At 28.4% G+C, this 17,543-nt stretch overlaps 2 protein-coding genes across 17 annotated transcripts in view; both read right to left on the bottom strand.

Annotated features, from left to right (window-relative positions):
* Positions 1-344: 344 nt before the first annotated feature.
* LOC120086066 (NAC domain-containing protein 21/22-like) lies at positions 345-6,575 on the bottom strand. The gene is made up of 3 exons (XM_039042493.1): positions 6,238-6,575; positions 2,442-2,719; positions 345-1,087 (listed from the first exon to the last, which is right to left on the bottom strand). The coding sequence occupies exons 1-3, from the start codon at positions 6,410-6,412 to the stop codon at positions 587-589; spliced, it is 954 nt and encodes a 317-aa protein (XP_038898421.1). The 5' UTR covers positions 6,413-6,575; the 3' UTR covers positions 345-586.
* A 2,765-nt stretch (positions 6,576-9,340) lies between these two features.
* LOC120087081 (protein RRNAD1) overlaps positions 9,341-17,543 on the bottom strand; it is a 30,386-nt gene continuing 22,183 nt past the window's right edge. For 6 of the 16 annotated variants that reach the window (XM_039043951.1, XM_039043949.1, XM_039043948.1 and 3 more), the window contains 4 exons: positions 16,564-16,650; positions 16,357-16,414; positions 13,041-13,511; positions 12,695-12,929 (listed from right to left, as the gene is read on the bottom strand). In XM_039043951.1, coding sequence (XP_038899879.1) covers positions 16,623-16,650 — 28 coding nt within the window. In that variant the 3' untranslated portion in view covers positions 12,695-12,929; positions 13,041-13,511; positions 16,357-16,414; positions 16,564-16,622. Of the gene's footprint in view, positions 9,912-12,069; positions 12,930-13,040; positions 13,512-16,356; positions 16,415-16,563; positions 17,108-17,543 lie in introns of those variants that run through there. The other 10 variants (XM_039043947.1, XM_039043945.1, XM_039043941.1 and 7 more) reach the window with 9 other exon arrangements.

Raw genomic sequence — 17,543 nt, 5'->3', positions numbered from 1 at the left:
AAAAATCTTCCAATTAAGCCAAAATGAGCCTACTCAGTTGAAGAAGTTCTTCATCAAATGGTTCTCTTAATTATTCTTTGATTTTAAAATCACAAACTCGTACTCGTAAACAAAGGGATTTACTCGAATCTCTGTAACCCACAATATAAAATATGTGAAAACAGAAAACAAAAAACAAAAAAACATTACAAACAAACAAACATCTATCAAAAAAAAAAAAAAAAAAAAAAAAAAAATCCATAAATCAAATTACCATTAAAAAAAATTCTTTTTAGGTTTCTAAACAATAACATTGGATAATCTATCAAATGCTGATTAAGTGCGGAGGATATAGATTGTTGGTATAGTTAAGAAAAATAAAAAATAAAACATCGAGTCCATGAGTACTCAACTGATCAGTGTTACACTTCATCAACCATGAATTAGGCTTTGAAAAGTTCCCCAAGTATGCAATAAAATTTACAATTGGGATTTAAAAAAAAAAAAAAAAAAAAACTATAATCCTTCTTAATCTCAATCATCATTTTTCTTTACAACAATCTTCTGATTTTTTTTTTTTTAAATATTTCTCCATTTTTCTTCTGGGTCATCTGTTCCATAAGCTGGCCATATCATCTCCAACCTCAGATAAGTAGCTGTCAGAGCTGCCTTCTCCCAAGCTAGGTTGCCCTATGAAGGAGTTTCCATTTGTTTCCATCTTAGTAATGTTATTTAGAACAACCTTAAGTACTTTTGAGTCACAAGCAAAAGGGTCAACATTTGAAGAAAAAGTGCCTGAATTTGGATTTGGCATTCCTCCAAACATGGAGCCAAAGTTCTTGATGTTATTGGCTGTGTTTGGCTCCATTTGTATGAGGTTTGTGAGAGATGGGATGGTTTGGTTTTGAGAGAAAATGGAGAAGCAGGGCACTTGCTCATACTCATTTAAATGGCTACTTGGATTTTGGTCAAAACTGATGTATGAATCCATTAAAGCTGGGAGAGACGATGAGGCAACGATGTCGTTGTAGCAACTGCTGCTTCCTGTGCTCGGTTGGACAGTAACTTCTTTGTGTTTACAGAACAATCTGCACAGAACCCAGTCCTCCTATGGACACATGCACAAACAAGAACAGTGAAAAATGTGTTTGATTCAAAGTCTTGGAGAATTTGCTGTCATATATTCAGTTTATTAAAACTTAAACTAATTGGCTTTTCGATGCAATGCTTTATCATGAACAGGAAAATCTTTCTCCATCAGCTACTAACATTATTTTAAAATATCTAAAGAAAGTCATCCCATGGCAAATAAGACAAAATCGGCTTATATGGTGATGGAGAATTTATAAAGTCAAAGATTTCAGAGCAAGATAAACAAACCAACTAATATGGAAATTTTCAAAATACAGGTTGCACCCTATTTTATGCATATTTATAAGTCAAGCCAGTAGATTTTGAAACCGTGCAGAGAAAAATTAAACAAAATAAGTTACTGTTAGGAAACTAAGAGCCAGATGTTTGAAGGGTAGTTTCTGATGAACAAAGATTTTATCTAACACCCGTATTCTCCGTCCATTAAACTGGCATTAGTCTCTTTCTGATTAAAACACTGTAGGAAGAAAATTCAAACCCAAATTAGAGAGATTCAACCCCACACTAGTTTTACCAATATCACAATCAAAACATGGCTAAATGGTCAGAAAAATCGGTAAGGTAGATAAACATCTGGAATCATCAACAAGAAATTTCAAGTTGCTAAACCATCGTTATTAGTAAGTTGATTGAGAAAGGTAATATACTCAACAAAACAACAATACAAAAAATCTCGACAAATTCACACGCACAATCATTTTAACAAGCATGGGCAAAGTAGAAAAACGAAGTATAGAATACAATTAATTTATTAATATTATTTTCTTGAAAAAAGAAAAAAAAAAACATTTCAAGTTAACCCATCATAATGAGCTGATCAACCAAGATAATATACTCAACAAAACAATAACACGAAAAACCTCGACAAATTCACACACGGGCATTTTAACAAACCCAGGGAGGGCAGGGTAGAAAAAGTGAAATATAGACCACAATTATTATTGTTGTTATTATGGGGGGAAAACAGCATTTCAAGCTAACCCATCCTAAGGAGTTGATTGATGAGGGTAATATACTCAACAAAACAAAAAAAATCTCAACAAATTCCCACACACAGGCATTTTAACAAACATCTGGAGGGCAAGGTAGAAAAAAGGAAATACAAAGTCCAATTAATTTGTTATTTATTACAGAACAACATTTAAAGCCAACCCATCACTAGTGAGTTGATTAAGCAAGGTAAATATATTAATCAAAACAATAACACAAACAACTTCAACAAATTCACAGAGGTATTTCCACAAACACTTGCCCGGCAAGATCGTATATAAATAGAACGAGAGAGAGAGAGAGAGAGTTGTTGTTGATACCTTTGGAGATGGATCTTTGAGAGGAGAAAATGGACCCTCAAGACGAAATTCATGCATAACCCACTCAGTCTTTCGGCCTTTAGGGGCCCTTCCTTGGTAGAAAACAAGGGTTTTCCTCATCCCAACGAGTTGATTGGCCTTGTGAAAGACGGGCCGGTCCTTGCCAGTGGCCTTCCAATACCCTGAGGCCGTGGCGCGGTTTGTTCTAAGCCCAGTCGCGTACTTACGGTCCCGCTGGCTGAAGAAGTACCACTCTTTTCCCCCCACGCATGCTTCTCCTATACAAATTTCACATACCAAATAAATAATTAAACATCTAGGTCAAACCTTTTTTAGTAGGAACAACGGTGGAAAAATAAATCGAATCTTCTACCTCTCAAATGAAAATCGTTGAGTTAAACTCACTTTAACTTTTTATTTATTATTATATACAAGTTTTAATCTATTATGATTTGAGCTCAGTTTTAATTGATGTTTTTTTTTGTTTAAGGAGTTTAAAAATTAAGTCTATATCGACCTTTTAGTTTCTCGTAATGATTATCATCTTTCTCAAATATAAGATCCAATTCTTAGCAAAATTTCAAAACACAAACAAATTTTTAAAAATTACGATTTCGCCAGATAATAATTTTGTTTTTTGTTTTTTATTTTTGAAAACTTAGCATATTTTCTCTTAGTTTGATTTGCATTTTCTTGAAGGTAAGAATTGAATTCTTAGCCAATTATATGTGTGTATCTATATATATATACACACACACACACACACACACACATATATATATATAATTAATACTGTTATTTTTTTCCTTGTTTTTCAAATTTGGCTCGATTTTTTTTTTAAATGACAAAATGTAGATAATAAAGTAAAACTTTTTAAAGGTGAGATGAGTGTTTATAGGCTAAAATTTAAATTAGGAAAACAAGAAACAACAACAAATGACTATGAAACAAGGCCTACTTTTTTTTTCTTTTTTGAAATTTTGGGTTGTTTTTTAGAAACACTTTTAAAAACATTATTTCCAACTCTAAATCTCTTGCTTTGTTATTTACTTTCTACCATTATTTTCAAAAATAAGTTTTAAAAAACTTGTTTTTATTTTTTGAATTTGACTACGAATTCAACCTTTTTATTTAATAAATATAAAAATAATTATAAGAATGGAGAGGAACTATGTTTAATTTTGAAAACTAAATAGTTACCAACATGACGTAAATGTTTATTTATACCCTTATCATATCTAACCAACACTAGAAAATAGGGTTTTCTAGACTTGTTTAAAAAACAATACTGATAAATTACCCTATAAATTGAAACATAACTATAATCGTGAGAGATAAATTATTAAATTAATTTCAATAGGGTTGGATTCAATTTGGCTTTAAAAAAAAATCAAGTATTAAATTTCCTATCTACTACCTAAAATTTTTTGACCTAAACGATAATTCCATTTTAAAGTCTTGGAATAACTATTTTTTAGAAAATGCAATAAGTCAAAGGAAAAATACATCTAATCCGATACAAAATTTATAGTAAAATAATTAATTTTTTTTATTAAAAAAAATACTTGAATATATATATATCACCTAAAAACTTAAATCTCCTATCCTTTTCTACTTGTTAAAAATAAATAAATAAATAATCCTGCTTCGTTACCATTTTATAAAAACTTATATCAACAAAATATATATATATATATATATATATATATATATATATATATAAACAGAACTTGTCACGTAGCAAGCTGAGATTGGATTATTAGGTGAGTTGTATAAAGATAAATACAGTATGAAATACGCATTAAAGTATTTTTTCTATAGATATATATTTTGATTGGTTAAATATGGATGAAAAAGACATATAGATAGTTAGCCATAGAAAGAATTTTCGGGTGATGAGTCATCATGGTTGAACCATATCTTAATTGTGTGTAGTTCAAGTGTCAATATCAATCACCATTAAAATAATTATTGAAAATTACAAATTCAAGGTGAAAACCAAGTTAAAAGATTCCTATTCAACAATCTTCAAAGGTAGAAAGGCATGAAAATGACAACCCTTATTGGATTTGGTAAGGATACAAGATTAAATTAGTGGGAGAAATAAAAGAGAGAGAAAAAAAAATAAAGAAAAGAAAATTATGGGTTTTTCTAAATTATAAATAGTTTTTTTAAATATGCTTTAAATTGTGTACATATTTTGAGGGCTGCTATTGGGTGGGAACAAAGAACAACTTGATATTTAGGGGTTGGAATTTGTTGGCTTGTAGCTAGCAGTCACTCTCACTTTTTTTTTTTTTTTTTTAAAAAAAAACTTATTATTATTATTATTATGGGATGAGAATCTGCCAAAAAAGTCTATTTCAGCTACAAGAACTTGTGAATTTGGTAAGTTTTGAATTATTCAGCATATTGTTTATATGAGATATAAATATATAGAGAAATAGAGATATGTTTGTATATTTAATTTGTAGTATATATACATATTTATTATTAGATGTAGATACATACGTACGCAAATTAAAGAGTATTTTAGTGCTTAATATTATTATATCGACTATGTCGTCATACTCTTAAATAATTCAATCATAAGAAAATAGATATTGTAATTTTTCTATTAAAAAAAAATTGAAAGTTATGAGATTTTTTTAGCACATACATAATATATATTTCATCACTTTAAGTACATTGATGTGGAAATATAAAATTTTATTTTCATATAAATAAGACAGATATTTTATTCAATGAAATTAACTAATACTGATAATAAAACCTACCATTTATATTTTTCAAATTTCGAGAGATTGGAAATATTATTACTATTATTATTATTATTATATAGAAAAATTATTTTGAATGACAAAACTATTGAAAATATTTATAAATAATAGCAAAATATCACCGTATATCTAGGATAGACCATAAATACAAACAGTAGTTTATCATTATCTAACACCAGTAAAATTTTACTATATTTATAAAAATTATGGTTCATTTTGCTATATTTGAAAATAGGATATATATACGTGGTCCTTATATTTTGAAAAGGGAAAAAAGAGTTATTTAGGAGAGACTTATGAGTAAGAGGTTGACGTAATGGCATTTCCCGGATAAATACTTTTCAATTTGTTCATTTTTTTTTAATACTTTTCAAAATGGAAATATCTCAATTTCTAGTGATATTATTTATAAAGAAATTGGCAAATTACTATTTTAGCCCATTTATAAGCAGCCCAACATCAACCAGCACACAAGTAAAAAAAAAACAAACATCACTTGAAAAACAACAAAATTACTGTAATAAAAAACCATTTTTACTTTCATCCTTTAAGACAAGTTACGACAACGTGAGGAATTAAAAGATTCAAATCTATCGTCTCTCAATTGAAAAAACATAACATAATTGAGCTTATGTTCATAAAAAAACTCGGTATGAAATTGAACCAATAGAAAGCTTTCAAAAACTCAAAACTAACCGTTAAAACATATCACTTTTTTTCTAGCATGGAAAAATCGAACAACCTCTACCCTTGAAATCGAGAGTACTATATTCATATTCGTAATCAAAACGAATCACCAATCTTCCAAACTATACAACTTTAGTTTTATCAACAACGATTTCAAAATTCAAATTCAAACATAATAAAATCACAAGTAGATGAATCAAGCTACCCTTAAATTAAATTAAAACCTTGTTTTTAATTTAATAAACGCTCTCTCTAAATTATAGTTTATGGGTTTCAGAAACTCCAAGAAGAAGAAGGGAAAAAAAAAAAACAAAAAACAAAAAACTTACTTGGAATATCCCAAGGCTCACACTTATTGAGGTCAACTTCAATCAAGAGAGAAGAAGAATCAGAAACAGAACCAATTTTCTTCATCAAATAATCACAAACCAATTCTTCATCTCTGGGATGAAACCTAAAACCAGGAGGAAGTTTTGCCTCCACCATGCTTATATTATTCTCCATTTTTTTGGGCTCTCTTTCTCTCTCTAGAAAAACAGTTATATCTTCTGCAAAACTATGAAGAGGAGAGAGAGAGAGAGAGAGAGAAGAGAATAGAAAACTGAATAATGAAGAATGAAAATAATGGGTACAAAGTTATATGATCAACATGTTAATCTTTGGGAATTATTTAACCATTTAAACAAAACTGTGGCTCTACTGCCCAAATACGTATATATACACAGATATTTAATTTTTAAAATACATGTATATAATAATAAACTTAAATTTGAACTTTCATGGATTTTTTTATTTTGTTTGATTAGAAAATTCAATAAAATTTTCCTTAAATGGCCATTTTTTTTTTAAGAATTATTTCGGAGACACGTGGCTTAAAATTCTTTTCACTTAAATGTTTAGAATAAATTTCAATTTGTAATTTAATAGTTTTTTTAATATCAAATTGTGATCCAATATTCCATGAGTTTAATTAGTAAATATTTGATATGAAAAGAAGTAATTTTAAATTAACGTATAAAATTATATATTTCTTGTTTTTATGTTATTGATAATTGATGAGATATTTTTAATGTTGTTGATTTTTTTTAGACAATTTTTTAAGGCAAATAAATTTTTTGAATGATTATATTTATAGTTGAACTTAAAATTTAAATAGTTTATATGAAATTTAAAATCATAAAAGAAATATATATACGTGTGTATAGATGATTAAAATTAAAATATGATGCAAATAAAGTTTGTGAAATAAAATTGATATAAAAATGACATAATAACCTATCTTAATTATTATTTCATGAAGTAATTATTTTATAGTTGTAAGAAGATAGTGACTTTAAGGGAAAGAAAAACACATAAAAGCTAAATTTTTATATAATTTTTTAAATGAACATTTTTGTTTAAGGAAAATTTTTAAATCAAAAGGGGAAAAATATTTGTCGGTTATTTAGTTATTTTTATAAAACCTTGAGCTCCCATCAAAATCTTTCTTTTTCCATTGTATTTTATTTAAATTGTCTACTATAACCATTTGATATATGTGTCCAAAATTCTAAATTATACAAATAATATAATCCCTAAATGAATAAAATTATAAGGTTGTTCTATTTTATTAATTTAATAAAATTTAAAAATATTTTAACATATTTATAAATTTATATTTAAATTTATGTTGTGAAAACAAATATAAGAAAACTCATATTATCGAATAAAAAAATAGATAAGAAATTAAAACAATTATTAGAACACAATGAAAATTTGAAAAATAAAAAATGAAATACAAAAAATTGAACAAAATTAAAAAATATTCAGAATTGAAATAACAACATTACTAAAACATGGAGTAAAATAAATTAATGAATTTAGTTGTTTGTTGACTTTTCATAATCAAATAAATCTCCATCTAATTAAAATATAACAAAATAATAATAATCTTTGTGGTTAGAAATCTTTAAAAAAAAAAAAAAAACCCGATACAAATGAAAGATTTTGGGTCAAAATAATAACATTAAATAAATTAATAATTCTCAAGGATGACTATTGAAAAAAAAAACACTTTAACTTCAATGGCTAGAAATCTAAAATAAATTAATTAATGAATTAATGAATTTTCAAGTTCAACGATTGAATTTTCGTAATCAAATAAATCTTCATATAATTAAAATCTATTTTTTTTAATTTCAATGGCTTGGAATCTAAAAATGATTAAGATTAAAAAATAATATTTAATTTTGAATAATAATATATTAATAAATATGAACTTGTTCATGAATGAATAATAATATTTAATTTTGATTTAACTATACAATATACCAATAGATGATTACCAAATTTACAGATACGTTAAAATATTATGATGGATTTTGTTCATGATTGAATAATAATATTTAATTTTGTTAATAAATACCCAAAAATCATGAGATTATGAGAATGAAGAACCAATATATGATTATATTTTTAAAATTAAGAATGAAATAAAATGAATTTTTAAACTCTCTATTTCTATCCATTCCTCATTCATTCTTCACTATTCCCTATTTTCTCCAATATCTCTTTTATACTGTTCCATCCGAGAATCGATGTCATTAATTCGACTCCAAACCAAAGTAAAAGAAAATTTATAAAATCATTGAACTACTCCTATTACTACTAAAACGTAGCAACAGTGGTAAGTACGGGGTCGAACCACAGAGAAACGAAGAATTAATTTGTTTTGAGATTAGATTTGACCGTGGTAAACCAGTAAAAATGAATTTTTGGATTTTGGTTTCAAAATTGAAAACATGCAAGAAAAGGAATTTGCAAGGGATATATGAAACGATAATGGACTCATCTAGTTCTCGAATCAAGTAGCCATTCAATATAATTTTCTGTTAAAATACCATGTATTCAAATTATGCATGCATAACTACCCAATCGATGCAAATTAACTAAACTCTACAAAGGTCGACAATCAATTAATCCGAACTAATCGAACGTCCCAATTCGTAATTAAGACTGGAAAAATCGTGCCTCAACTAACCTACATGCTCTCAAGATGCAATTGGGTTCTCAGCATAAAGAATTAGAAACACATGCATTAAGAACAATGATTCAACTATGTTGATTAAGTGTCAGGAAAGTCATGTTCAAGTAATCAGTTTATTCTTTAAATATAGATTAAATGTGTGATGCAAAGATTCAAGGTCAGCCTATACACCTAAGTATGCTCATCTAATCAATGCTACAAACGTAAATTCAAACCATGGACGATTTCAAAGATAGGTGTGAGCTTGAATTTAACTAGCTAAGATATGCGTTCGTGATAGGGACGTCAATCCAACACACAAAAGCAAATCTAAATCATGCGAGATTCAAAGAAAAACATAATTCTAATCTAAAGCACAAAATTGAATAGAAAACTCATCAAAATACAAGAATGTTTGATCCAAGAACTAAACGAAAGATTACCTCATTGATTCATAGACAAATCGATGGGATACAATCCAAAACACGTCCATAATCTGAAAAATAAAATAAAAACTAACCTAATGATACTAAAATCTAAAGGGAAAGGAAGAAGATTGAGGTCTTACTTCGGCCTCCAAAGTTCAGCTTGTTTTGACCTAGGACCGAAGAGGAGTATTTATAGAAATCATTGCAACGTTGCAAGCTAGAAACAACGTTGCAACGCTTGACAGGAAAGGTCACGAGCGTCAGGGAAACGTTGCAACGGTGACGACATTGAATAATTGAAGCGTCGTGACGCTTGGAACAGTGTTGCAACGTTGAGCATTCTGTCAGAAACTCACGCTCATTTATTCGGTAGCATTTTCATGATTACTCGACAGCCTTTTACTCGATGACACTCAATGATACTCAATGGTTGTCATACTCGGTAGAACTCGATGGCATATTGGTAATTTCAACTTCTTTGAAGTCCGGATGTTCAAATCAACTCCAAATTGCTTCAAATTAACCTTGTTCTTCACCAAATAATTAATTCTACCTCTTGATCGCTCGGTACCTACAAAATAGGGAAATAAACACGTAAAATTCGATAACGAGCCCAAATTAAGCTAGGAATAATAATTTTTTTTTTAGAGCTAACACTCCCATTCTCTTTATTTCTTCTTCATCCCAATGATTTTCTCCATCATCTGTACCAATTTTTTTCTTTTTTTTTTTTTCCCTTTATAATATGAATATCAATTGAAAATAAATTTATTTCATATTGTAATTAAAAAGCAACAAAACGTATCAATAACAATAGCGCCTTTGCTTAATAATATACCAAAAACTACAAATGAGGATGAACAAACATATGTCACAAAAACTCAAAATCGGAATAAAGAATTCACAAAATTGTATATCAAAATATCATAAAAAGAAAAAATAATTGTAACTTTTTAAGCATTAGAACGAGAACTTCGGGGATTGCATAAATATCAATGAGGAGTAACATATATTTATAACCAAGATACAAAATAGAAATCTACATATTATTATTATAAACGGATAGAAAAATGTCATGGTATAAAAGGGAAAAAGCAAAATATTCTCAAACATAACTACTTATAAATGCATCAAAGATTTAAGCAAAAATATAAAAGTTTAATCTAAAAAAAAAATTCTTATTAAAAATCTACATTTCAATAAATATAACTCAATCAAATCAAATCCCAACCTAATCTTCGTAACTCGATCACAAATTTCGATGATTTGTTATCGATTTATTTTGCAAAAAAATTAACTCCACGAAAATTTTCAATTCACACAAATTCTAAAACCCGCAAAAATCTGAGATGTATTGGTAGAGTAATAAAATTTGAATTAATCATGGTAATGGATGAATCATACGTGAATCCATCGAATCCTCGGTCAACCATTCATCCATGCCAATCATAAAAAAAAAAAAAAAATCAAAATTATGAAATTGAATAAAACGACCACTAATCTTTTAAAAATCTTGAACATCATTATTAGTATCCGATAATTTTTAAGAAAAATCACCGTTCAACAAACTAATTTTATGAAAGTCTTCATTCATACAAATTTTTCATCATGTTATAAAGAATTAGTTATCCTGAAATGTTTTCAAATGGAAGAGGTTTAAAGGTTTAGAATGGAAGGGCAAGAGACTTTTAAAAAGCAAAAAGTGAGGGTTTAAAAAAATTGTGAGTGAAGCGGAAAAATGAAAATAAGGGCAAAAGGGCAAAAAAGAAATTTTGAAAAGAAGTAAGAACAAATAGGAAGCCAAAGATTCTTTCTATTTTACCCCTTATAATATAGTAAGTATAGATATAAATAGAGTAACCATTCAAATAGAAATTTCATATACAAATTATTTTATTTAATCAAGACAAAAACGTGAAAGCAACAAAGGGAGAATCATTAACCCGCAATATTAACCAAAAAAATATTATAAGAAAGAGAGGTTTATTTATTTATTTTTTAAAAAATCTTATCACTAAAAATGATAATGAATAAAACTTAATTAATTAATTATAATTCTTTTAAATTAACTATTAGTCATTATCACTAAATATGAAAAATGAGATTAAAAGTGTAAAATTGATCCAAATTGAAATAAAATTCATGAAACCTGGACCATCATGTAGATTGACCTAGTGATTAATAAAAGACATGACTTAGATGAAAGGTTAGAAGGTCAAGGATTCTATCCATAGTGGTCATCTACTTATCATTTAATATCATTATCTGTGAGATTAGTCGAGGTGTGAACTAATTTGTACACTAACAGATATCAAAAAAGCATTTTAAAAGTTAAAAGACTAAAATGAAAACCAAATTCACAACTTAACGATTAGAAATATAACATTTTAAACCTAAGAATCAAATAAAAACTAGATTCAAAATTTAAGGACATTTTTCTCTTATTGAGGTGCAATATCTTATTATTTAATAATTAATTAATTCTATGGGCCATATATTTTAATTTTATACAATTTTTTTTATACACATTTTAATTGATTAATTGAAAATAAATGAGAGAGAATGTGGTTTGGTTTGATGAATTATGGAAGGGTGTGTTTGGAAATCTGTATCTATCTATTTGGCATTGATTGCCATGTCAACATTATTAATATTAAACTTTTGGATTATGTAAGAGTTGGCACCTGAATCTAACCAATCTTTATATTCAAATTGTTCAATATTCTAACCTCAATTTCTGGCTGCTAACTCTTCATGGCTGCCCTTATAATCTCTCTCTTGCCTATTTTGTAAAATTTCAATATGTACTAATTTAATAGGAAAAGGAAAGAAAAAAAACCAAGTTGAGAAGAATTCATAATTATCCATCCATTATTTAAATTAATTTAATTGATTTTGTATGCATCATTATCAATTCACTTGTAATAAATAAACTTTATAAATTCAACAATAGTAGGATAGGATGAATAATTAGTGTCTTTAATCACTAAATTGTGCGTTGAATTAGCCATGATGTAATAAATAATTAGTTCATCTGTAAGAACCAATTATTTAAAAAAAAGGGGAAAATACCAATACATTTAGGGGAAAAAACGATTGAATTTTTAATTAGATAAAAATATTTTTAGAATATTGAAAGGAATAAAATAAAAAATATTATAAGAAACCTAATTTTCTTGCCGACCTTTTAGAAATGTCATGTGCTTTAAATTTCAAGCTTTTATACTTTTCATCTTATTTTCTTATTCGTTCAACAAGGATGGAAAAAAAATTTATAGGAAAACATAAAACGTTGTAAGAGTGGGCATTGGCATTTGAGAGTCTTTGGCAATGACTTAAATATGAAGTCTATGCTTGAGAAGAGATGCCAAAATATCTTTGTATTTGAGCTTGAAAATGTTTTTGAGAATGGCATGTTTATTGGTTGTCAACTAAGGCTTATCAAAGAAGCTCTAGTTAGAAACAAATTATTTGATGGTGTCATGAATGAATAAAATGGACACAGAATGAGAAAATAATACCCATCTTAATTTATCGAGTGAACAAGTTGGAATTGAGGTTGAGTTGAAGAGTCTCGATCCAAGTCAACCTACAAGAGAGATCTTTCATTGATGCGGTGACTTTGTCAACAAACTCAAACGTTTATGTTGATATCGAGAATGAAATGGTGTCACAGTTAAACAATGATTAGGTTGTGTACCTTAAATGAAGAGTTTGTTTCTATATTTAATCAAGAGTAAGCATTTGATAAGTTTTACCTGAATATGAAGAAATATTTACGTTGTGTCATACATTTTGTGTCATTGCCCTTCATTTGTCCCAATAAACCAATGAATGATCAGATGACAATACCTACTTCGGTGAGCACAACATAACGACATAATATATCGATATGAACATCATGAGCTATCCCATAAGAAAATCTGTTGTTGATACTAACTTCGACCTTTTGCTTGTTGACGACATCCTATTCCTTTTCCAACACCAATGTCAAGACTATATGAAGGTTTAAGGTCTCCGTGGATGACTGTTTATCACATCGTCTCAATCTAACAACCTATTACTAAGGGTAAAGTCCTCATTTAAAGTAGTCAATCCAATTGCACTCCAACTCGAACTTGTGAACTCTCGAAAGGCACCCTTAACCCTTAGGGTTGACAAAAATCCCGACCTATAACAATAGTTTTTTAAAAATAAATTTTATTTAAAAATATAATCAACTTCTAACTTTACATTAAATTTACAATAAAAAAATATATTCTTTAATAATTAATTTAAACAAATAAAACAATAATAATGTTAATTTATTATCTAAAATATTTACAATTTCTTTATAAAACCAAATCTTAATCGGTTTTACATAAATAAATAATTAAAAATAAACATATAAACAAGAATTTTTTCTTCGCAAGGACGATCCTCGAATGGGGATTCCATAATCCCGACCCCAACTCCTCAAAACGAGGAATGAGGTGAGGACAGAGACTACAAATCCCCACGGAAACAGGAACGGGAACAGAGGGTACATCCCCAACCCTCCACCTCGTTGCCAACCCTAACTTGACCTCTATATCTAATTTTTCTATAATCTTCCTAGAATCTTCTAATATATGATTTTTTACCTAGAATTTTGTAATATATGACTTTTTTTCCCCTTCCCCCTCATTGGTAGCTAAATGCTTGCTTTAGAAGAAAGAAGATATTTTCTGAACTTGTAATTTGAGAAGTTCCACTCGTGCACATGTAGCATTTGTGACTTAAAATGATTTGAGTAATTACATTGGACAATACTTTTAAGGATAATAATTAGGTGTATAACAATATTTTTAAATAATTACAAATATAATAGAGTCTACAAGTGATAGACTCCTACCAACGACATGATCTATTACTAATAGACTCTGAAAGCTTAATCTAAGTTTTGTTTGTATTATGATATACTATTAATACTTTGGACCTGATTGCTATATTTGCAACTACTTAAAAGATTTTTTAAAGTTGTTCATTGCTTTGATAAAGAGGCTTTCGCTGAGAAGGCTTTCTCGATGTTCATTGCTTTTTGGTCACCTGACTGGATAATACGTAATACTTCTCCTCGAATTAAGTAATGTACCTTACTTGGAGGATAGTCGATTCAGTTTTGTCAAATTTTAGAGTCAACCAAAAACAAAACCAAACCAAACCAATCGGTTTTATAAAGAAGAGATCCAAGCTTTTGTCCAATAAAGAACAAAATCAATAGATTGATTTTTATTTGGTTCGGTTTATTATTAGTTTGATTCTCAAATTTTGACATTTTTTTTCAAATATTAATTTTTACGTCCATTTTTTTCAATTGGTCATTTTTGCTAATATTAAATCAAAATTGGGTTTATTTCTTTTTTTATAGATTGAAATTGAAAGTTTTCATTTTTTTGGGTAGTTTCTAAATAAATAAATAAATAAATAAATAACTCCACAATAATTGATCTTTTTTTCTAAACAATAAATATATATGCACCATAATAATTGAAACACTAAGAGATACCTAATGTTAGAGTTTATTTTCAAGAGTATATATATATCCTTGGTTCGATTCGATTTGGTTTTGATTGATTTTTCCAACCAAAATTCGATCTAAACCAATACGTTTTGGTTTTCTTCAAATACAAACCAATGTCCAATTTATACTTAAAAACAAAAACAAAAACCAAACCAAACCAAACTAAACTAATAGATTAATTTGGATTGGTTTGATTTTCGATTTTTCGGTCTTTTGTTGCACTCTTATGCCTTACCTATTGTGTTATTGGACCAAAGAAGAAAAAGGAAATGAGGAAAAGAAACTGGGCAAGAGGCCCGTTTCAAAATAATATTAAAACAAGCCTTAGGATTTACTAATTGGCTATACAATAAAAACAATAAAAACAATAGATTTAAATCACTGTCAAAGCCCATCCAATTCCATATTTTTAAAATTTACTTGAACTTATGTGAGAAGGATTAAAAAATTTGTTCTTCTTTTAACTATCAAATGTTTTGGTAAAATATATATTTTTTAAAAAAATTTCAACTAACTCTAATATAACTCAACAAAACTCAAATACTACTCAACAAATTAAGCTAATGATAGCTACTTTCGTAGGCTATAGGTTCAAATCTCTTGTTATGGTCAAATATACATAGGTGTGCATCATATGTGTCTAGACCAATTTGTGCACAGCTAAACGTTACTAGCTTTACTTGTTTTGTAGGCTAGAAGGTAATTGAATTTTAAGTAGGTGGTTACCATTACTTAAACCTATAAGTTAAAGACTATTATTAAGAAATTTTACATAACTTTTTTTTTTTTCCATTTCTAATTTCTACTTAATTAGGGTAGGGGATAGATGTAGCCAAGTGAACCAAGGCAGTGGATTGTGATTCCACCATGCACGGGTTCAATTCCCGTCATTTGCCCATAATTATATAGTTATAGAATATATAACTGATAAGATAAACACAAAAAATTTACCTCCTATTCCTTTTGTTTTGAAAGGGTGAAAAAATTCAATAATAAGTAATTGATCGAGCAAGGCTCAACCATAATAATTCGGTCAATAGATTGGACAAATTTTTCATTAGATGAAAGACATGACTGATCAAACAAACACCATCCTAGAAAATTGAAAATTTTTACAAAATAAATATTAATCCTAACAAAATAAGTCGTATTCTTTAAATCAATTATTATTATTATTATTTTTTTAAAAAATCCCAACCCTATCTAAAACTCGATCAACATTGCAGCCCTTTCCCAATCCAAAGTTTAATAATTTCGATTATGACGGAGACATCATCATCTATCCCATCCATTATCCAAATGTATTCAAACCTTTGAATACATTTTTATTCCTTATAGATATGCTCAACTTTCCCAAAAGCTAAAAGATTCTTCCCAACTAATAAACCAACACAACCATTTTGACAAGTTCATATGTAGTTCACTAACCATTTCAAAGTGTACCATCTTTCTGTTCTACTCAAAGAAGACGTACCTTTTTACTGATAGCAACCTTTTCTTTGATTCCATAAAAAGACAGAGAGCAGCAGTTTCTGAAATGTCCACAATCCACATATTTAATGGAAAGAACAAGAAGAATCCAGTGTTGTACGATGACAAGACAAATTTGTATTCAAAATAAAGATATGTATTCCCCCCCCACAATGAGGAGCTGCCATCTGTTTAACTAGAGAAGCCGTACCTGAATTGCAGTTCATGGTGGTGTCAACTTCATTCAGACGTTTTGAGTTTCTCTGCTCCTTATCGCCGTTCGTTCCTGTTTGGCACACTAACCACACAAAAATCTTTAGGTCAACATTAATCACTTTTTTATGATATCCGTTATTTAACCTTAACAAATCAACTTGCATGGACCTCGATTAATCTCATAAAATAATACTACATTTGGTTCTCAAGAAAACTCGTAAAATATTAAATATAAGTTACACGTGGTCAAAAGTTGAACTCATTTTCTCTACCACCCTTCATTATTCTCAAGGGCAACTCATATTATAATGGTTAGGTCAATACTAATCACTAAAAATAGAGGTTGTTCAAGGTCCTGCAAAAGTCGCAATTTGTTAAATTTGGGATATTCCTTCCTTTTTTCAGAATTTTTCAAGATGTCTCAAGTGAAAGTACGATTTTGCCACTGGTAAACTATTTGACTTTTTTTTTTTTTGGGGGGGGGAGAAGATACAAAAACTCTTCTTTCTGATTGATCTTCTTATCCAATCTCTCGAAGTCTAATCCAAAAAAAAAAAGAAAAAATGAGTTTAATAATATAATTGGGCAATATAAATTACACATGTAAGCTGTAAATAACAGTTACAAAAGACATATCAGAAACGACACAAATGAAAAGGTTAAAATGAATAATCTGAAATGAAATACAAACTATGGGCAAAGGGAATCCATGAGTTCGGCAGAATTCAAATATTTCATCCTCAGCACTTGAATTTTGCATTAATCCATAACCATTAAATCCTGCTACACCAGTACTCAATAGATTATTACATTGCTTAGTATTAGTTCCCATACTTTATTTTATTTATTTATTTATTGATTATTACTATTTTTTTGCGTGACTGGTAAATTTCAATTAGTATCATCATCATTAAACAAATTAATACTTTATGGGTCAGCTGAGGAGACATAAAGCATTGACTGTAAAAAGATCGT

Source organism: Benincasa hispida, chromosome 9 (assembly GCF_009727055.1).
Source record: "Benincasa hispida cultivar B227 chromosome 9, ASM972705v1, whole genome shotgun sequence".
Lineage (NCBI taxonomy): Eukaryota > Viridiplantae > Streptophyta > Magnoliopsida > Cucurbitales > Cucurbitaceae > Benincasa > Benincasa hispida.
Note: the sequence above shows the minus strand (reverse complement) of the source record. Positions and strands in the feature narration are given on the sequence as shown.

Coding starts and splice junctions, on each gene's coding strand:
- LOC120086066 (XM_039042493.1), bottom strand. CDS start 6,412: ATGGAGAATAATATAAGCATGGTGGAGGCAAAACTTCCTCCTGGTTTT. Junction 2,720..6,237: donor TGAGCCTTGGGATATTCCAA/GTAAGTTTTTTG, acceptor AAATTTGTATAG/GAGAAGCATGCGTGGGGGGA. Junction 1,088..2,441: donor TCAAAGATCCATCTCCAAAG/GTATCAACAACA, acceptor ATGTGTCCATAG/GAGGACTGGGTTCTGTGCAG.